The following is a 23,136-nucleotide window of genomic DNA, read 5'->3' as shown; positions in this document are numbered from 1 at the left end:
AATACAATAATACATTTTTAGACAAAAACGACCAAAAGTTAAAGTTGATCATAAAACTGGAGAAACTATGATAGATAATATGAACAATACTTTTGATGAAGTGGGCCAAATTGAAAAATTACAAATTGTGAAGCAGTGTCCAAATAAGACTTTGAGCGACTATGTAGACATTAACATGTCGTTCATAAAGTTAAAGTACATATGATTGTCACACACACACTGGGTGTGGCGAAATTATTCTCTGCATTTGACCCATCACCCTTGATCACCCCCCTGGGAGGTGAGGGGAGCAGTGAGCAGCAGCGGTGGCCACGCCCGGGAATCATTTTTGGTGATTTAACCCCCAATTCCAACCCTTGATGCTGAGTGCCAAGCAGGGAGGTAATGGGTCCCATTTTTAAAGTCTTTGGTATGACTCGGCCGGGGTTTGAACTCTCAACCTACCGATCTCACTCTAACCACTAGGAGCATTATTTATTTATTTACCAAACCATTTGCATACATTTGTAATCTGGCACTCACTAAAGGAGAACTCCACATATCATATGAAAATTGCAAAAATATTACTACTTTACAAAGGCGCAAATGAACAAGAGTACTCCAATTATAGACCAATAACACTGCTTTCACAGTTCAACAAATCTTAGAAAAATTGTTTGCTGTTAGGTAAATGCATTTATTTTAAGCAATAGTCAACATGGAATCTGTCCTAATCACACCACAACAGCAATAACTGATTTAGCAGAAGACATTTAAACTGCAATTGATAGAAAACAATATTTAGTAAGTCGTTTTTTTTACTTAAAGGACAGAAAAAAGTTGTTAGAAGTAAACAATAAGAAATCTGCCTCACATAATATTAGTTGTGGAGTACCACAAGGATCAGTCCTTGAACCTAAACGGTTTCTCATGTACGTCAATGATATTACCATGGTTTCCGAACTGTTTAAATGTATTTTATTTGCGGCACAACCCTATTTAGTTCAGGACAAAATTTTACAGATGTGTTTAAGCTGTTGAAAACTAATTTATCAAAATGAAAAGATGGTTTAATGTTAGCAGATTGTCTTTAAATACTGCTAAAACGAAATGTATGATATTTTTGTAGTAGCAGGAAAAGTGTGGATGCATCATTTGTCAAAAGGAGTTGAGAGTTAAGGAACAAAATAGATTACGTTTTGGGGTATTATGATTTGTAATGAAAATTACATAAATTATAAAATACAAAGGTTAACATACCTAAAACAATTGCTATTTTCCACAAAGTGAAGGAATTGCTACATCAAAAAGCATTCTATTGTATTTATTTATTATTTTATTCATTATTCACTGATCGTTCCATAGCTCACATACTGTATTTAAGTGTGGGGTAGTGCCAGTAAAACATATTTAGTAGGTTTTTTTTGGAACAGGTTTGACAATAAAATAAAACAATGTCAAACTCTATATGTATTAAAAAATAAATGAATTAATGATGATGGAAAAATATGACTTTATTTTTAGTTTATTTGTTGTGTCACCTAGAGTACATTGAAAGACACTTTCTGTTCTTTTAAAATCAGGGGGAAGATGTATGGTTTTTTTTATACTTTTTTCCATTCATAATTAATGTTATGTTTTTTCTCTTTGATAGATTTTATTGAATGAACTAAAAATTAAAATTAATAAAATGAAAACAACAAACGCATAATCCATTTTAGAATATTATTTTGTACACACATCTTTTACAAGGAAAAGTGGTCAAATGATGTACAGTACATTATATACAATGTTTCATTTTAAATACAAGTACATTATTATTGATAATATCATAACACAATCAGCCTTTTAAAATGCGGCAATAAATTACTTCTGTTGTCATGGTTTATTTGAATAGCAAAACATTTTTTCTTCAATAAATGACAATCTCTGAAAAGGTAATATCTGTCGTAAATCATAACAATGTGTTATGAATATTACAACTGTAAACAAATGTTACACCATGCACCAGGTTTACTACTGTTGCCAATGCAAAAGATTAACGAATGTTAAAAGTATCCTTCAAACCCTTCAGGGCTTGCTCCTTTGTGATACTCTTCCAGGCTTCCGGAACCTGAGCTGGCTTGGCGCGATACTCTTTAGCAAAACTATCATTATAACGTACCATTACGAACTTCCAGTAATTAGACGCTTCCGTTGTGGGGTCTGGGGGAATGTGCCAGTCGGAAAAGACTGTACTGTAGTCTCTGTATTGCACGACTCCCTCCCTTGTATGTATGAATGTACGAGTACTTCGAACATTGTTTGTACATAGAGATACACCCAACTCTTGAGTCGCATTGTGTCTCCATTTTCCAAGCCCCTGTGGCCGATGGACAGATGCGTAATGTTTTTCGTGGTTTTTGCCGCCAGCCTCACAAGAGATTTTACAGAATGGACACTGCTGGCCGCATCCGAGTACCCTCTTGAAGAGCTCATCCTGTGGTTTTACTGCAAGTTTATTCAAGGTTTCAGTGTTGGAGAATTCCACAAGCAGTGTTTCCTTTAACGACTTTAAGGATGCAGTACATTTTTGCGTGAATGAATGCACCGGGGATTTGATCTGAAACAAAACACGTTTTTCAGCCTCCTCGGATATCGTGATGTCTTTTATCAGATATAGGCGCATTTCGTGGATTAAATCTGGAATACTCTCAGTGTCATCAGATTGCTTTTTTAAGGCACGTTTCAATGCTTCTAATATTTTGTTAACAACGACTTTGAGGTTCTGCAGCTTTAATTCGCACAAAGTATTGCCTTGCAATTTTTCTAAGATGTGCATAAATGTCCACTCTTTCACGTACATTTCATACTGAGATATGTACTTGAGAAAAGCCGTGAAGTCATCTTTCAGCAATAACTCCTTCTGAATGTTGTACTGGAAACGAGAGCGTGAACTGAACTGCATCGATTCGCAGCTGGTCAGAATGTTATCTACAATGTCGATTCCCAATGTTCGGTTCATGTAATCTTCAATGGCAGGCTTGATACAAAACTGGACAAAATCGTTGGCTTTGCGTTGGCAATGATCTGTCTGTTTGTACAAATCCATAAAATCCATCAAATATTGATTTTTGTGCTTTTCCAGCTGTGTTCGGGGGTCAGTCTTCAACAAGAACCTTTGGTGCATTTTGAGGAATTCTCTTGCAGCAATTCCACAAATGTGAAGTTTGATGTCAATCTCAAATGTTGTGCTTGATCCGTGACGATTGTAACCTTCGTTAAGTGATTTGTCAATCCTTTGCAGCAGATCTCTTGAGAAAGAATCATTATAATCACCATTGGACTTGACTTGATCAAAAACAAACTGTGTTTCTGTCTCAATGATGTCATCTGTATACATTTGGAAATCTGTCCACATGTCCTCATCTGTTACATTATGAGGGTCAACATGGTCGTGTCTTGTCTTAAATGTGCCAGTCCCAAAGCCTTGTAGGTCTTGAATATGCTGCAGTTTCTCATTTACATTTCGATTTGAGAAATTTTTCTTCAGCTGGGTGAGAATGGATGCAGGTATATCTTCTTCTTTCAGAGCAGGTACATTGATAGCGGCAGAAGCCCACATTTTGTAAAACTCCTCTCGCAGTTGGTCATCAGACAGTCTGGTGTCTTTGCAGTCGCACAGAAGCTTCATGACTCTCTCTTCAATCCTGCCACGGTACTCTTGTTGTATGTCCAGTGCCTTTTTTTGAGCTATTTTGAGATCCAGGACTCTGTCCAATTTAGCATTCACTGACTGTCTAATCTCATTTGACACACTTGTGATACTATTGTAAAAGTCAGTTTTGTACTTCTCTATCAGCTTTACATTTCCGTCTCTCTTTCCGTAGTAATCACAGAGTTTCTCTTTCATTTTGCTTTCTTCTATTTCTATTTCTTGAGCTAGTTCAGTTTTTTTGGCGGTGATCAATGAGTTCCATGTTTCCAGTCCTACTTCATTGTTGGTATTTACAATTTCCAACTCTGCTGCTGTCTGCCTGGAGAATATTTCTTTGTGCATCTCCCATTCCCACTGGTGGAACTCTTTGCACAGGTTGTCATAGGCGTGAGCCACAAGTGTGTTTCTGAAGCTAAAGATGAAGTTTTCATATTTTACTGATTTCCACAGACATCTCATCCATTCTAGAAGCTCTGGGATTGTTGAGGCTTCAAATTGCTTATCTTTTCCCACCATCTCCAGAAGATTCTTCTTGAAGTCTGATACAGCTTCACTGTAACCAATGTTCACTGGTGCCATTGGAGGGGTTCCATGCCAAAGTCCTGGGATGTTCCAGTTGTTGTTTTCTATGTCATAGTCGAGCACATCTGTGAACGCGTGAATCCCAGGTTGTCTCTCCATTTCAGCTGCAATCTTTGTCATTTCATTGAGTTTGTCCAAGAGATGTTGTCTTTCTGTCAGGCCTTTGTTGTGAGCAGAGACTTCTGCGACATTTTGGTGCACAAAATGACAAATTGTCCTTTTCCCGATTTGTTTCATTCTCAGGAAGGCATGGACAGCAATTTGCAGGACATCTTTCATTTCATTTGCATTCTCCATTGCAATGTTTATGATTGCAACATCACTTAAGCCAATGACAAAGGTGGCTAGCTGGTTGTCATGCTCATAACTATCTTCCATTTGCGCAAGATCAGGGGATTTCAGACCCTCCGTATCAATGAGGAGAATGAAGTCACAACCCAACTCGTGTTGTGCATCGTCTCCAACTTTGAGAAATAGCATATAAGCCCCTCTTGTACATCTGCCACTGCTGACCGCTAACTGAACACCAAACATGGTGTTGAGAAGTGTTGATTTTCCAGTACTTTGAACACCTAACACGGCTAGTACCAACAACCTGCTCCTTCCCCCGACCTTCTTGTGAAGCTCCATCAATACAGCTGTCACCCACTTCTCTGGGATGTTCGAAGCATCTCCATCTAAAAGTTCTAATGGATAACCATCCAACAGCATTTCAGCAGCTATTGCAGGTAAATGGCACATTTTACCCGTGGAATCATCCACATGCACAGATACTTCATAGTTAAGTCCCATTTCTCTCATGTAATGCTCCACCCCTAAAGAGCTGTCCACCAAAGCCTGATTAAACTCTGTAATGAGTTTGGCATTCTTTTTTTGGCATTGCTCTTTCAATTTGTTCCGCAGGCTGGTCAGTTGGTCTCTAGAATGGGTATTAAACTGGAATTTCATCCACTTCAAGAAAACATTTCTTTCTTCTTTGTCGCTTGTTGATAAGGTTGCAATAAAATCCTGCATTCCTTGGGACGTTTTTTGCATCTTTTGCAACTTCCAAATGTGCTTTTTCTGTTCTTGTAGCTCAGCTTTTTGATGCTCAACCACATCACTGATTCTGCATTCCTCCTTCTCCAGTTCTGATAGTCTTTTCCAATGTTCCCCTTGCAGAGGAAGTTGTTGTCTTTTAAATTCTGGTATGGTTTGCAAACCGATACGCCTCGTGATCTCCTCAGCTGTTTTTTTCTGGTCAACAGTTTTGTTTTCATCCACTGCCAGACCTAATTTACCTGCCGTTGTGTGCATATTTGCAATACTCGTTGTGGTTTTTACATCACGGAGTAAGGTCTTGATGGTTTCACAAAGTCTCTTTGAAAACTCGGCTGTATTTACCGTGGGATTTTTGATTTTGACACTGTTTTTTCTTATACACAACTTTCGCAGTATTTTTTTGACGGACGTCATATCCTCAGTGATGCTCCCTTTGTTATTAACAAAAAAATGGAGTTTGGATTTTGCATCATGAAGACCATTCAGAATTGTTTGCTCTTTTTCTTCAACAGTGTCTAAGAATACAAAGACTGCATTGGAAACTTCACAAAGGAAGGTGAACTGCATAAGTGACTCACAAATGTCTCCTCGCAAATTAGCAAGTGCAATTGGCTCTCGGAATGTGTCCATATTTTCTTTTCCACAAGGAAGGAACCAGCAAACTTCCACCAAACCATTTGACAGTTTTCGAGTGAGTGCGCCCCCTTCCATGTCTCTGTGTATAAACATATTGTGATTCTGCTGGCCACGGCTAAGAATTTGATTTAAAAGCTGCGATTTGGATAGGCTGCAGTTTTTTAGCCTCACAAAAGAAAATAATGGAATGTTCGCCTGGACGATGTTGTCCTCAACAAATCCTTTGGATTCACACAAATCATGCGGACACCACTCTTTGACAATTTCTCTCAGAGCCCATGACATCAGGGTACACTGACTGTTGTTGGTGTGGGGCAACAACAGAGGGACAGAAAACTGGCATAATGACAACTTGAGGGCCATTTCCTGCTGCAAAAAGCTGTCGGCACAAAGAAATAGACACACTATCAGGTCAAGAGGATGAATGGTAGTTTCTGAGAGGCCATCTTCTGTGTAAAGGTCCATTGATTTGTCAAGGTCCAGTGAGTCAAAGACATCATCAGTTTCCTCATGACTGCTAAACAACTGTGTGTAGTTCCTGCAACCAGCATTGACTTTGAACAGTTTTCTGAGGTAATGAAATGGCACTTCATCCGCTGATATAACACTTTTTTCATTTATGCTGTTCTTGTTGACTTCCAGTAGAGACTGAAGTTTGAGTTTGTTCGGGTAATACTGTACGAGTCCAAGGTCGGAGAGGACATCCAACAGAACTGTCAAAGAGAAAGATTAGATTGTTTTAGTTTAAAAGGCTCATATCGTATATCACTGTTAACTTTTCATGATCGTTCTGAGGTGTGTAAGAAGTATTCACGATGAAAATTCGAATGAAAACATATTTTGGAAGCTCCTCAACATACAGGGTTTCCCCCAGATTGCCAATATTGTCACGGCGCATGCGCAATCCCTCTTGCCATCTGCAGCAAGCGCCGCTTGCTGCAGATGGCACGCCCTGCTTGCTCTTCCCGCATCGCGGCCACGCGCATGCACGGCTGCAGGCAATCAGCAATCTGCGCACATGGGTCTGATGAGGCCAAACGGCATAAAGACCAGCGGACCCGAAGATCCAGTGCCGGAACGTAGTTCACTCTGTGTAGTAAGCATCCCGTCTCTGGCTTCCCTCCTTGTACCTGCTCTCTGTGCTTTCCCTCTGCCCATGTCCCTTGTGTTCCCCGCAGTGTTCCCCCCCAAATCCAGTGATCGAGCTGTGCGCCTTGACTTCCCTCTGGATGTTGGACCGCTTCCCTCGATCCTCGACCCCCGCTCGGACACACACCTCTCTCCAGCCCCCGACCCTCTTAAATAGTTTCTACCTCAGTTTATATGGTTTGTTGAGTTAGCACAATATGTGGAAATGACCAATTAGGTAGTTGATACACAGAAGAGTTTTATTTATGCTTTATTTTGTTTTTGTTTAATTCTAGATGGATTGTGAGTTAAAGTGTAATAGCTTTTTTAAATACACTGAGATTAATTCTAAGTTCCTTGTGTTCTTCATGGGGTTTTTGAAACTGCACCATTTTTGTCCCCAAAATGTTAAACTAACTTGAAGTGTTTTTTCAAGAGGATTATTTGTGGTATGTACATTTTCAGAATGTGCGTGTTCTATTTGGAGCTCAAGTCAAACAATGAAAACAAATCTTAAGTTGTCAAAATTGCATTTTTAAGTTATGATGCCACAATTTTGCCCGCCCCTGAGCTAAAATGAGTTTGACACTTCTGATTCACGCAAATTCAACTAATCCCCGGAATTATTCACAGCCTCGCAATTTTGTCCAATGCCTGCAACTTTCCCGTTTACTTTGGCCAATCAGCAACATTTTCGCCAATAGAATTTGTCTCGGAGCGTTGCTCAAACGCGTCAACTGTCTAATCAAAACATATTTGTATTTATTGTGTAGACAAAGCAGAGACAACGTGTAAAAATATTGCAACTATTTATTGTTTAAACGACACAATTAGCCTCCTGCATAGCTCAGACATACTATGGTGCCAAGTCTTTTAGGTAATGTAGTATATAGACATTTGCTTCCTAGTTTACATGTATTTATATATGTATTTAACCTTTATAAATCTGGAGTAACAGATTGTCCTTTGCAATGCAAAAGATGCAGCATTTACATGTTGGAAATGTTGACGTGTGATGATAATCTCTCTCCGTCTCTCAGTTCAGAAATGCTCTTAACATGCAGGGATAAATGTGTTGGAACATTAATTCATGTTTATGATGGACAAACCCTTTTCTAACGTACAACGACTGTCTGCAACTTGTGGAGAACAAAGCAGACAAGCGGACAAGAAGAAAGCCTTTGGTGGCATTTCTTTCTGTAACCATAATTAATTATTACTATAATTAAATATAACTAGATACAAGACAGTAATCTAAGTAAAATTAGCTCGGAGTATGTGCTTTTACTGCAGTCGTGTGTCTAATTTTAAGTCTGTGTTGTATAAAAAGAGTAAAACATAAATACAGTATTTGTTTTCAACCCTGCGCTTTTTGAGGTTAAGGTTAAAAGGAACACTTAAAACATTAAAACCAATTCCTAAAATCATAAGTTGTTTCAATGTTATTGAAATGAAAACATTTCAAAACACTGCAGCATTTTCTAAAAAAAAAAAAAAACTGCCGCAAATCAATCCAGTGAAATCCTGGAGGGATTAAAAAACTGTGTTTTTTAACATTGATATCCAAACCGGAATTACTGGACTCAGTCTGCGCGATATTTTTTGAAGCAACACATTGTCAAACACCCAGCTGTCTCATATTGCACTGCCACAATTTTGCGATTGCGCTTTCTTCAAAAAGCTAAAATTACTAACACATTTTTGAGTCAATTGCCAAATGTCGTCTTCTCTCTTTGTAAAAGCACAGTGGAGACAGACTACTTTGTACAATATCAATACAACTAAATACTTTTCAAAACATCAGCATGCAAACATACAAGTATTTATTAAAAGTAGGACTGTACCTTTTTGGTCTGGTCCTTCAGTGCTCATTGTAGCCATGGTCAGACCTCTCTTGTCCTTAAATACCTTAAGACCACAACGATAATTCAGTTAGGTTTCTAACATTGATTTAAACCACCTATATAAACACATAAAATGTTGGTGAATAAATACAAAAAATCTGGTAAATTATCACCATTCCTTTAAGTTTAATGTCAACATTTGTATTGGATTTACTATCATCGACACATCCATAAACATTCACCTACCTTCCATGTCAGCCAGAGGTATTCTCGGTCCAACTTCCTTCCGTGGTATTTAAAGGCAAGAAAATAGAAAGAGAAAGCATTTGATAATCCTGATGAACCGGTTTGTTGTTGAAGTGAATTAAGTAACTCATATTATGTTTTTCTTATGGTGAAGGTTTATATTCACTTTGGAGAATTAGAACCACCAAGTTTAGGTAAATAGTGGTATTTCAGTTTGAGCACATAATAAGATAAGGCCCCTTAGTTTGACATTCGCAGGTGGATTGGATCACTTCTCCTAGGATGCACCTGAATAAAGGCAGTGCAGCAATTGCAGCAGTGTCTAGGTGCACAATAAAGCAAAACAATATGAAGCTCAAATACCAAAATACAGTAATTCAGGTGATTTTAATTGCAAAAAAGGGAATGTCCAGCCTATGGAAAGATCTGCAAAAGTATAAAAGGACAAAATCATTTTGCAAAACAGTGTTTTTCCAAGGTGAAAATGACAGGCAAACGTGTACAAACAATGCAAGAGACTGTTATGTCGGACACATTCTCTGTGGGTATGGTTACAAAACATAACTCTTGGAATGCAGATAAACAAAACAAACCAGTGTGACATAGTTGCACGAGACACAACATCATGAGAAAGAAAGGATTCAGCTAGAAACAACATTAACAACAAAACCAGTGGTTGAATATCCATCAAAGAAAAGACAACAACAGTCACAGACTCCTCAAAGGATGGAATTGGAGCCGTATTGTTGGAAGGTGAAGATTGACAGCAGCGAAGTGAAGATACGTGCACACATCGAAAAGGAATGCTTAGGAAAGTTCAATTAATAAATAATTATTTAATAATTAATAATAAATTACTAACCCTAACCACTTCCTCACAATTTAAACCCATAAATAATAAAGTTCTCAATAAAGAGTATAGTTATGGTTTATATAATAAGATGAATATGATCAGTTAATTTTTCAGTAAGGTTGGAGATGTTCATTTAAATTCTTCTTCATTGTACTTTGTGAACACTTTAAGTTTGAATAGTGTATTAAAGGCCTACTGAAATGATTTTTTTTTTATTGAAACGGGGATAGCAGATCCATTCTATGTGTCATACTTGATCATTTCACGATATAGCCATATTTTTGCTGAAAGGATTTAGAAGGGAACATCGACGATAAAGTTGCAACTTTTGGTCGCTGATAAAAAAAGCCTTGCCTGTACCGGAAGTAGCGTGACGTCAACAGTTGAAAGGCTCCCCACATTTTCCTATTGTTTTCAATGCAGCCAGAGCGATTCGGACCGAGAAAGCGACGATAACCCCATTAATTTGAGCGAGGATGAAAGATTCGTGGATGAGGTACGTTAGAGTGAAGGACTAGAATGCAGTGCAAGACATATCTTTTTTCGCTCTGACCGTAACTTAGGTACAAGCTGGCTCATTGGATTCCACACTCTCTCCTTTTTCTATTGTGGATCACGGATTTGTATTTTAAACCACCTCGGATACTATATCCTCTTGAAAATGAGAGTCGAGAACGCGAAATGGACATTCACAGTGACTTTTATCTCCACGACAATACAACGGCGAAGCTCTTTAGCTACTGAGCTAACGTGATAGCATCGGGCTCAAATGCAGATAGAAACAAAATAAATAAATCCCTGACTGGAAGGATAGACAGAAGATCAACAATACTATTAAACCATGGGCATGTAAATACACGGTTAATGCTTTCCAGCCTGGCGAAGATTAACAATGCTGTTGCTAACGACGCCATTGAAGCTAACTTAGCAACCGGACCTCACAGAGCTATGCTAAAAACATTAGCTATCCACCTACGCCAGCCAGCCCTCATCTGCTCATCAACACCCGTGCTCACCTGCGTTCCAGCGATCGACGGTGCGACGAAGGACTTCACCCACAGATGCGGTTGGCGAGACGGAGGAAGTTAAGGTGAGTTCGGCGGCTAGCGCATCTGCTATCCATCTCTGTCCTCCTGGCTGTGTTGCTGTAGTCCGCCGCTAATACACCGATCCCACCTACAACTTTCTTCTTTGCAGTCTCCATTGTTCATTAAACAAATTACAAAAAATTCACCAACACAGATGTCCAGAATACTGTTGAATTTTGAGATGAAAACAGAGTTTTTTGTATAGGATTCAATGTGTCCGCATACTTCCCGTTTCAACGATTGACGTCACGCGCATACGTCATCATACATAGACATTTTCAACCGGAAGTTTAGCGGGAAATTTAAAATGTCACTTTATAAGTTAACCCGGCCGTACTGGCATGTGTTGCAATGTTAAGATTTCATCATTGATATATAAACTATCAGACTGCGTGGTCGGTAGTAGTGGGTTTCAGTAGGCCTTTAAATTGGACCAGATTAGTACATTGTTTAACTTTGTTGCTGAATACGTGCATACAAATGTTTAGGTTACATTTGGTCCAAGGGATATATTTCTCCTCAAACCCCGGCCGAGTCATACCAAGGACTATCAAAATGGGAACCATTACCTCCCTGCTTGGCACTCAGCATCAAGGCTTGGGATTGGGGGTTAAATCACCAAAAATTATTCCCGGGCGCGGCCACCGCTGCTGCTCACTGCTCACCTCACCTCCCAGGGGGTGATCAAGGGTTATGGGTCAAATGCAGAGAATAATTTCGCCACACCTAGTGTGTGTGTGTGACAATCATTGGTACTTTAACTTTTGTTGAGAAGAATTGTACATTTTCCTGGGATTAAAGGCCTCACCTTTTCTCCTCCAAACTAGAGATGCCCGATAATATAATGGTTGCCCCTCCCGAAAATCTCCCGGGGCAACCATTCTCCCGATTTCCACACGGACAACAATATTGGGGGCGTGCCTTAAAGGCACTGCCTTTAGCGTCCTCTACAACCTGTCGTCACGTCTGCTTTTCCTCCATACAAACAGCCCAGTCACATAATATATGCGGCTTTTACACTCACATAAGTGAATGCAAATCATACTTGGTCAACAGCCATACAGGTCACACTGAGGATGGCCGTATAAACAACTTTAACACTGTTACAAATATGCGACACACTGTGAACCCACACCAAACACATTTCGGGAGAACATCCGCACCGTAACACAACATAAACACAACAGAACAAATACCCAGAACCCCTTGCAGCACTAACTCTTCCGGGACGCTACAATATACCCCCCCTCCCCCGCTTTTTACACTTTTATACTGAAATAAATACACCTACAACTTATTAAATAAAAATATAGAAGAAAATACTGGCAGCGGTAAAGTTTAGATCCATGAAGGAAAGAAGTTAGTGAATGTTTGTAACTGAATAAATGTACATATGCATATAAAAAATATTTATTTTGTATGATTTATTTGTATTAATTAACGTTTATGACAACCATTTTCCAAAACACAATATAGAATGTGAGATACAACAGGATAATGCATACATTTATTATTTGTTTTCAAAATGGTTACAAAAAAGTGGGACCCCAAAAATGTATTGTGGGACCCCATTTTTATGACTTGATGGGGTCACTGGGACCCCATTTTGAAGATTCCTAGCACCAAGACTGGATGTATGATTTATGCAAATATGATGTAATGGATAGGAATGTTTGATGCCGGATGTTAATAAAAATTACATTTAAAAAAATAAAAAAGACATTTCCAGTTCATTTTATCTTCAATTATATTACCTCAAAATGTTTGTCTTTTACCCTTTCAAAGTCTACTCCGCCTATTTTTTATTTGTGTTTGACTTTCTCTTTATGTTAGTTTCACTGAGATTCAAAGATAGTGTTTTTGTCAAAACATCTCTTTAATTTGTTAATTTCTTCTGTTATTTGTATTAGCTTCTGTGTGTTCTCTCCTGAACAAAACACTGTCGTGTCGTCTGCAAATAATACTAACTTTAAGTGCTTTGTAACTTTACAAAGCCATTTATATAGAGATTGAATCATTTTGATCCCGATATTGATCCCTGGAGATATTTATATTTTTTTCAAGTAAAGTTTTCTTTGTAAAGTCTAGCATGTTTACTGACATAGAGATATTTATATTTTTCAAGTAAAGCTTTCTTTGTAAAATCGAGCATGTTTATATCTTTCATCTGTTATTTGAGACTGTACTCATGTTTGAAGAGTAGCTGAAAAATAGCTTCCCTTACTTGAAAGACCAGCAGCTGCCACTGGTATACAGCCTGTGTTACACTGTTAAATAATAATTATAAAAATAGAGCAAAACAATATAACAAAAATGTTAATACTAATAACACAAGACTTATTTTTAAATGTATGTCAATTATTTTTAGCATTAAAATATACATGCATAGTCAACAATTATGCAAATTTGTTGATGACGTCACATTGACCACGCCCCATAACCACACTCCAACCGCCACATGTAGATTTCAAGCTGGGGGAAACCCTGTACTTACAGTACAAACACTTTGCAGGGCTAAACAAAAACAAAAACAAAAACAAGACTAGCACATTCAACTTAAAGGGGCTGTTTGCAACATTTACAAAGGTGCCTAGAGGGCGCTAAGTTTTCAATGTATTTTAAGCGTTATATCCCGCCCTCTTCCGGCTTCTATGACGCAATGACGTAACTACGTACATACGTAACACATGCACGAGCATTAGCTCTGGGTGTTGTTAGCTAATAATAGCGATTTGGATAGTAGCATTAGCTATCATTGAATGTATATTCTATAGGGGTGTAACGGTACGTGTATTTGTATTGAACCGTTTCGGTACCTATCCAAGGTTCCGATTACTTCACATCAAATATTCCACTAAGAAAAATATTTTTGGTGGAAGATTTTGCAAATTTGGTAAATAAATAACCCAAAAATGTATATTTTGTTGTTTTCTTACTGTACCGAAAATGAACCGAACCGTGACCTCTAAACCGAGGTACGTACCGAACCGAAATTTTAATTTGTACCATTACACCCCTAATATTCTATCATAAATGAGTAATCTAACTTAGTAATTGTGAAAAATATAAACAGTTTCAACACATATATGTTCCGTTTAACCACTAATGGTAACATAAGCTAGCCAATGGTGTTGTTATGATTACTTTGAAAAATGTAGCTGACAGCAAGTTGCAAACAGCCCCTTTAATGGCAAAGACTACTTCCTGGTAGTGGTCTATACACTACTGCCATCTAACGTCTTAAAGGACTATTGAAATGAATTTTTTTTATTTAAACAGAGATAGCAGATCTATTCTATGTGTCATACTTGATCATTTCGCGATACTGCCATACTTTTGCTGAAAGGATTTAGTATAGAACACCGACGATAAAGATCGCAACTTTTGGTACCTGATAAAAAAAGGCTTGCCCCTACCGGAAGTAGCGTGACGTAGTCAATTGAACATTTCCGCAAAGTTCCCTATTGTTTACAATGATGGCCGCATGAAGTGAGAGAGATTCGGACCGAGAAAGCAACGATTTCCCCATTAATTTGAGTGAGGATAAAGAAAGATTTGTGGATGAGGAAAGTGCAAGTGAAGGACTAGTGGGGAGTGGAAGCGATTCAGATAGGGAAGATGCTGTGAGAGCTGGGGGTGACCTGATATTCAGCTGGAAATGACTAAAACAGTAAATAAACACAAGACATATATATACTCTATTAGCCACAACACAACCAGGCTTATATTTAATATGCCACAAATTAATCCCACATAAAAACACCTAGGTGTTTGTTATGCTAGCTCCTAGCTACTAGCTACTAGCTCGAGCTATAACTAGCTCGAGCGGGTAATATGGACGGGATCCCGTATATATAACCAGCCAATACAATTCAAACACCTGCACAACACACACACTCACTCAGCCCAAAGAACCGTTCACCTAACCCAAGGTTCATAAAGCTTATATATTTATAGAACCTTTATTTAACCAGATAAGAAAACCCATTGAGATCAAGATCTCTTTCACAAGGGTGACCTGGCCAAGAGGTCAACAGCACATGTCACAGAGCAGTTTCAAAATAAATACATTAAGACATACATTTTAAAATACATAAGAGAACTGTAAAACAACAGAGATTTACATCTTTAAAAACACAGGCACTGTGCAAACGTCTCTCGCTGTTTGTCCCTCAGGACAGAACGGAAGGCTCCAAATGGAAGTAGTTCTGTAAGTTTCAGTTTCGTCTGCAATTCATTCCATGCCATAGGGGCAGCAATGCCAAAAGCTCTTTTGCCAAATTCAGTCCGTACATGAGGAACAGTTAAAACATACAAATTGTTAGAACGTAATGCGTAAGAGCTGCTTTTTCTTTGTAACAGAGTACACAAGTATGGAGGTATTAAACCTAAAAGAGCCTTATAAATGATAGTCAGCCAATGTGTGTATCTGCGTGCACTCAATGAAGATAAGTCTGACTTCATATACAGTTGACAATGGTGGGTGAGACTACGACAGCCAGTAACAAATCTTAGTGCTGAATGAAAAACAGTGTCCAAGGACTGCAGGCATTTAGATGAAGCACTAAAATAAAGCACGTCTCCATAATCAATTACAGGCAAGATAGTTGCTGTCACCAATTTCTTTCTGACTTTAAGAGAGAAGCAGTTTTTATTTCTAAAAAAGAAACCAAGCTTTACCCTAAGCTCAGAGACCAAGTTGTTAATATGGGCTTTAAATGAAAGCTCCTGATCAAGAGTAAAACCCAAGTACTTGTAATATAAGACCTGCTCTATAGGGTTTCCATTTGATGTTACAATATTTGGAATATTTTCCAGTAGCACCCTTGAATGAGAGAAAACCATTACCTTGCTTTTATCTGTATTTAAAACCAATTTAACCAAAGTTGCGTACATGACACGCACGTACGGGCAAGCAATCAAATGTTTGGAAGCGCGCGGGTGGGACCTGATATTCAGCTGGGAATGACTACAACAGTAAATAAACACAAGACATATATATACTCTATTAGCCACAACACAACCAGGCTTATATTTAATATGCCACAAATTAATCCCGCATAACAAACACCTAGGTGTTTGTTATGCTAGCTCCTAGCTCGAGCTAGTTATAGCAAGCGATCAAATGTTTGGAAGCGTACTCACGGTATCGCATCTGCGTCTGTTAACGAAGTCAAAGTCCTCCTGGTAAGAGTCTCTGTTGTCCGAGTTCTTCGTTCTTGACTGCATCTTTCGGGAATGTAAACAATGAAACACCGACTGTGTTGTGTTGCTGACTTCCCTCGCAAAATATCCGCTTCGCACCGACAACTTTCTTCTTTGCTTGCTCAGCTTCTTTCTCCATAATGCAATGAACAAATTGCAAATTGCAACAGATTCACCAACACAGATGTCCAGAATACTGTGGAATAATGAGATGAAAACAGCTATTTCGTATTGGCTTCAATGGGGAAGCCATACCTGTGTTCTACTGGCTACGTCCCGCGCATACGTCATCCTCAAAGGCGTTTTGAACCGGAAGTTCCCCTGGAAATTTAAAATTGCACTTTATAAGTTAACCCGGCCGTATTGGCATGTGTTGCAATGTTAAGATTTCATCATTGATATATAAACTATCAGACTGCGTGGTCGGTAGTAGTGGCTTTCAGTAGGCCTTTAAAAAATGCATGCAGTCTATTGTATAATATAGTACTGTGCAGTACTTGCAAATGAAACACAGAAGTGCAGAAAAACCAGATAACAACTGGACAGCACAGCTAAAGAAATTAAAAAATGTTTCCGAACAATTAGCATTCATCAACACACACTAAAAGTACCGAACATTAGAATCGATTCCCAGGTACAGCAACATTTGTACAGTATCAATTAACATGTGAAATGTGCCCATCCCCAGTAATGACAGTTGATTTCAAATACAATTAGGTATATAATGTATATATATAACGTGTTTAATTTTTATGCAAATGTTATTGTTTAAAAACAGATCAATATGAGACCGTCGCTTGGCAAAATAAATGCTGTCAACTTTGCTCGGAGCCAAAACCAAAGATGTTTTTCTCTTGACATCACACAGGACAAATACGCTCCGGTGAACAAATATGTTGGAAGAGTCAAGCTTCCACAGGAAACAAAGGTTGACATTTGCTTTGCAAACATTGCACGCTTTAACTGTTTGCTGCAACCGTTTTCCCTAAAAGACCTCCTGTCAATTTGTGAACAACAATGTGTGCATCTGTATATTCAAATATGAGGCAAAAATAGACATATCTATAAATAAGAAGCAACACTGTTTCAAAATACCTCCAAATGTTTAGATGGTCCTCTGTAATGAAAATGATTTGTACTCTTGTAGAACCATGCACAGCTCACCCAAATGTTTGTTACGGGTAGCAAAATATGGTACAAAACCCAAAACCAGTAAAGTTGGCACGTCGTGTAAATGGTAAAAAAAAAAACAGAATACAATGATTTGCAAATCCTTTTCAACTTATATTCAATTGAATAGACAAATTTTAGCTCATTTGGAATTTGATGCCTGCAACATGTTTCAAAAAAGCTGGCACAAGTGGCAAAAAAGACTGACAAAGTTGAGGAATGCTCATCAAACACTTATTTGGAACATCCCACAGGTGAACTGGCTAATTGGGAACAGGTGGGTGTCATGATTGGGTATAAAAGCAGCTTCCATGAAATGCTCAGTCATTCACAAACAAGGATGGGGCGAGGGTCACCACTTTGTCAACAAATCCCTGAGCAATTTGTTTAAGAACAACATTTCTCAACCAGCTATTGCAAGGAATTTGGGAATTTCACCATCTACGGTTCGTAATATCGTCAAAAGGTTCAGAGAATCTGGAGAAATCACTGCATGTAAGCCGAAAACCAACATTGAATGCCCGTAACCTTCGATCCCTCAGGCGGTACTGCATCAAAAAGCGACATCGGTGTGTAAAGGATATCATCACATTGGCTCAGGAACACTTAAAAAAAACATTGTCAGTAACTACAGTCGGTCGCTACATCTGTAAGTGCAAGTTAAAACTCTACTATGCAAAGCCAAAGCCTTTTATCAACAACACCCAGAAACGCTTCGCTGGGCCCGAGCTCATCTAAGATGACCTGATGCAAAGTGGAAAAGTGTCATGTGGTCTGACGAGTCCACATTTCAATTTTTTTTTGGAAACTGGACGTCGTGTCCTCCGGACCAAAGATGAAAAGAACCATCCGGACTGTTATAGGCGCAAAATTGAAAAGCCAGCATCTGTGATGGTATGGGGGTGTATTAGTGCCAAAGGCATGGGTAACTTACACATCTGTGAAGGCACCATTAATGCTGAAAAGTACATACAGGTTTTGGAGCAACACATGTTGCCATCCAAGCAATGTATTTTTCATGGACGCCCCTGCTTATTTCAGCAAGACAATGCCAAGCCACATTCTATACGTTTTACAACAGTGTGGCTTCGTAGTAAAAGAGTGTGGGTACTAGACTGGCCTGCCTGTAGTCCAGACCTGTCTCCCATTGAAAATGTGTGGCGTTCGGCATTATGAAGCGTCAAATACCACTGCGGAGACCCCGGACTGTTGAACAACTTAAGTTGTACATCAAGCAAGAATGGGAAATAATTCCACCTGAAAAGCTTCAAAAATGTGTCTCCTCAGTTCCCAAACGTTTAATGAGTGTTGTTAAAAGGAAAGGCCACGTAACACAGTGGTGAAAATGCCCCTATGACAACCCTTTTGGCAATGTGTTGCTGCCATTAAATTTTAAGTTAATGATTTGCAAAAAATAATAATACGTTTCTCAGTTCTAACATTAGATATCTTGTCTTTGCAGTCTATTCAATTAAAAACATAGATTGGAAAGGATTTGCAAATCATTGTATTCTGTTTTTATTTACGAATTACACAACGTGCCAACTTCACTGGTTTTGTAGACACACAAAGCACTCAGGTCTTCGTCCAGATTGCAGTCGTATAAAAATTCACATTTGCAAAAAAATGGTATTCTTCTGAGATTATTAGTTACACGTAAGTACATATAGCATTCACACATCCATAACATTTCACCAAATGCATGTCTGCTAGTGTAAATACCACTTTTGGTGCATTATTTACTGCTTTACACTTGCAACCTCATCAACATCACACAAGTGCGTAGACTCCAGTTATATATACTATAGCGCTGTACTTTAAAGAAGCAATTTACTCACAGAGGACATACATTTGAATATAAACCCCTATAGATAAAAGTAATATGTTCACTTTTCACATTGTAAACATGTCACTTGATTCAATTATCTTCAATTAGTTATTCATCGCATATACTACTTGGCGACGATGTTGTCTGTTAGCTCCAACCTGTGTAATAGTGTGTGTGTGTGTGCAGGACATTACATTCTAGATCACTTTAATATATGACACACTCAACTGCCTTGCCTACAAGACAAGGTTGAGGGCTAACAAAACCCGAAACGGCCATGAAATGGCATGGCTGACTCAATTGGCGTGCCTTTAAGACAGAGTTGGGGGCTAACAAAACCCGAAACGGCCATGAAATGTCATGGCTGAGTCAATTGGCGTGCCTTTATGACAGAGTTGAGGGCTAACAAAACCCAGAAAGGCCATGAAATGACATGGCTGACTCAATTGGCGTGCCTTTACGACGGAGGTTGAGGGATAAAGAAAAAAAACGCCATGAAATAGCATGGCTGACTCAATTGGCGTGCCTTGAAGACAGAGTTGAGGGCTAACGAAGCTAAAAAAATGCCGCGAAACGGCAGCTTCAAACACTGTTCAAAGTTCTGTCAGTTTACGGAGCAAACGTACAACAGAATTACATTTTCCCCAACGCGTTTGTAAAGTATTAAATGGATTTAAGAGATTATATTTGGAATTACTGACCTGTAGATACAGATAGGGTGGCAGCGGCATGTCAATTCTTGTGATGGTCTGAAATGTGGGCGGAAGTTCCCCTTTAATTACAATCCTGGCACAACAGCGCCTGTGAAAAAAAGGTTCCCACCTGAATGCTCTGTCACGCCAAATTTCTTCCCCCTACAAAAACCTCCCTCCCCCCATTTACTTCCGTGGTCATGTTTCCCCTTACGTCATTGACAGCGATCGATAGCACTTCGGCTTTGACTGCCCGTCACTGGAAGGATACTTCATCTTTGACAGCTGCTGGAATCTGAAGAAATCGATTATTGTTTTTGTTTTTGTACAGGCGCGAAACAGGACAGTCGCGTGCCGGTTAAGGACCCCCGGCAACTTTGTGATTTTATTGGACGCAGCCACGGAAGTAAATGGGGGGGGGGGGGGCGGGGGGGGTGTAGGGGTAAGAAATTTGGCGTGACATCCTCAAACTATTTAATATAAGCGTTCTTTTTTGTCACGGTGTATCTGAATATTACATTGCAGTGACTCATAAACAACTTAGAAAATAAAACTTGTATTAAATACATTATTGACTGACATTGTGTTGCTGTTCTGAACGATGGCGTTTGTTCTGTATGTGAAGTTGTGGCAATAAAGTTTTGAAGAAAAAAAAAAAAGCTTTTTGAAAAATGTATTTCCATTCAAAATAAGTTAGAAAATCACATATAAACCAATGGTATACTGGTGAAATTCTTGAAATATTTATTATATGATGATGATTTAAATGTATTATTTTTGCAGATTATACAAATGTATATTGTTCAGAAGAAGACTTGAAGGAAGTGATGAGAATAATAGAGGTTGAGTTGATTCAGCTAAAAAAATGGTTTGATATTAATAAGTTATCATTAAATGATAAGAAAACTAAATGTACGGTGTCTAGTGGTGCAAGGACAAATTGTGAAGCAAAATTAAAATTAAATCTAGTGGAAATTGATAGAGTATATGAAACTAAATTCTTGGGAATAATAATTGATCATAAATTATGTTGGAAACCGCATATTGAATATATAAAGGGAAAAATATCAAAATCCATTGCTATTCTTTATAAAGTAAGACACATGCTGGATAAGAAATGTCTGCATATGTTATATTGTTATTTTATTTTCCATATTTAACATATTGTGTTGAAGTTTGGGGAAATGTTTATAAAACAAAAATAGACCCAAAAATTAAACTTCAAAAAAGGGTCATTAGAATAATACACAAAGCGTGCTACTATGAACATACCAATCCATTATTTATAAGTACCAATGTGTTAACATTTTCAGATATTGTGTTTTTAAAAACAATGGAAATTATGTTTGGAGTAAAGAACAACAGCCTTCCAGCTTGTATTCTTAGGTAATTTCAATTAAGAGGAGAAAACTATAAATTACGGGAGATATTGATTTTTGAAATAGGTAAAGTAAGAAGGAATATAAATTACAAATGTATTTCAGTTTTAGGAGTTAAATGGTGGAACAAGCTCAGTGATGAGTTGATTACATGTAGTTCTTTGTTAAGGTTTAAGAAAACCTTGAAAGGTGAAATAATTGAAAATTATAAAATATAGTAACAATTACTTTCATCCAATTGATTTTTTTTTTTTAACGTTGATGTTGCAGGCAATCTTATTTTCAGTGTAGCTGAGATAGGCTCCAGCGCCCCCGCGACCCCGAAGGGAATAAGTGGTAGAAGATGGATGGATGGATGGATGGTATAGGATAGGCAAATATAAGCTTTGGCTTCAGCCTATTCCTTTTTCGGTCATTCTTTTTATTTTATTTTATTTTTGTGTGTAAGTGTGTATGATTGTTAAATATGTATAATCTGTACTGTTAAACTGGTCACACAAAATGGTTAATGGTTGATGGTTGATTATATGACCGAAATAAACTTATTTAATTAATTAATTCATTCATTCATTAATTTTTATATATGTCTCATTTCTGAATTCTACGACGCTAGCGCTCCTAATGTAGAATTCAGAAATGAGACATATTTAAAAATCATCATATAATATTTCAAGCATTTCACCAGTATACCATTGGTCTATATGTGATTTTGTAATTATTTTTTTTTTTTTAATGAAGATACATTTTTCAAAAAGCATATTTTTTTTCTTCAAAACTCGTTGTTTTAAATGTTTGTCAACATTATTATGCTCCAGGCAAAATATTTTCTACTTAAATGTCGATTTATGAAAGTAAGGCCTACATTTCCTAATTGGCTTAATGGTTTACAATTATCAATCAAATCTTGGAGAATGAATAAGACTACAAAAGCCCTTAAATTGATATCTTTGTTAAAAACATTTAAAGTGATTTAGGTAGCCCTTTTTGTCTTTTAAAAAAAAAATTATAATTTCTATTAGACTTAGACTTAGACAAACTTCAATGATCCACACGGGAAATTGTTCCACGCAGTAGCTCAGTTACAAAGGATGGAAAGTGTAAGGATGGAAAGGACAATGCAGGTATAAAGTAGACTAAAAATGTACCGTAGTAGCAATATAAAATATAACATTTATAATGAGATAGGCTCCGGCACCCACCGCGACCCCGTAAGGGACAAGCGGTAAAAAAAATGGATGGATGGATGCAAAATGTACATATTATATATACAGTATATGATGTATACTGATATATTAATTATATTATATATTTATATAATATATACAATATAGAACAATGACCATGTACAATATTACATATGGACAACCATAAGTGTTTACATTTTGCTTTATATTTATCATTTTACTTATTTTTTTGTCTGGTTTTGTATTTGTTTTGTATCATCCCATCCATCCATCCATTTTCTACCGCTTATTCCCTTTTGGGGTCGCGGGGGGCGCTGGAGCCTATCTCAGCTACAATCGGGCGGAAGGCGGGGTACACCCTGGTATATTACTTTTTTTTTGTTCGGTTTGCACTTTTGTGTGTTTTTTGTTTGTTTTCATTATATTTGGATGTATTTGTTGGTTTGTATGATATCCATGAAGTAAGACTACATATTATGTTGAAGGGGGCAGGAAAATATACGATTTTTCTTCATCCTGCTCCTTCTCAGGCATTGGTGTGTAAATGTATAATTGTATAATTGAGGTATAATTGTCTATCGATC

The 23,136-nt window shown here is 37.9% G+C and overlaps 1 protein-coding gene across 5 annotated transcripts in view; it reads right to left on the bottom strand.

Moving 5' to 3' along the window:
- The window catches only part of LOC133636001 (up-regulator of cell proliferation-like), a 112,515-nt gene extending 92,225 nt beyond the window's left edge, over positions 1-20,290 (bottom strand). For 3 of the 5 annotated variants that reach the window (XM_062029571.1, XM_062029572.1, XM_062029570.1), the window contains exons 1-2: positions 20,204-20,290; positions 19,999-20,098 (exon numbers count right to left, since the gene is read on the bottom strand). In XM_062029571.1, the coding sequence (XP_061885555.1) occupies positions 19,999-20,098; positions 20,204-20,265 (162 nt within the window). In that variant the 5' untranslated portion in view covers positions 20,266-20,290. Of the gene's footprint in view, positions 1-839; positions 6,649-8,907; positions 8,972-9,153; positions 9,191-19,998; positions 20,099-20,203 lie in introns of those variants that run through there. The other 2 variants (XM_062029567.1, XM_062029568.1) reach the window with 2 other exon arrangements.
- Between the last annotated feature and the right edge of the window lie 2,846 nt (positions 20,291-23,136).

Source organism: Entelurus aequoreus, linkage group LG20, assembly GCF_033978785.1.
Source record: "Entelurus aequoreus isolate RoL-2023_Sb linkage group LG20, RoL_Eaeq_v1.1, whole genome shotgun sequence".
Taxonomy (NCBI): Eukaryota; Metazoa; Chordata; class Actinopteri; order Syngnathiformes; family Syngnathidae; genus Entelurus; species Entelurus aequoreus.
The sequence above is the reverse complement of the archived record's forward strand: the minus strand, read 5'-3'. Positions and strand labels throughout refer to the sequence as shown.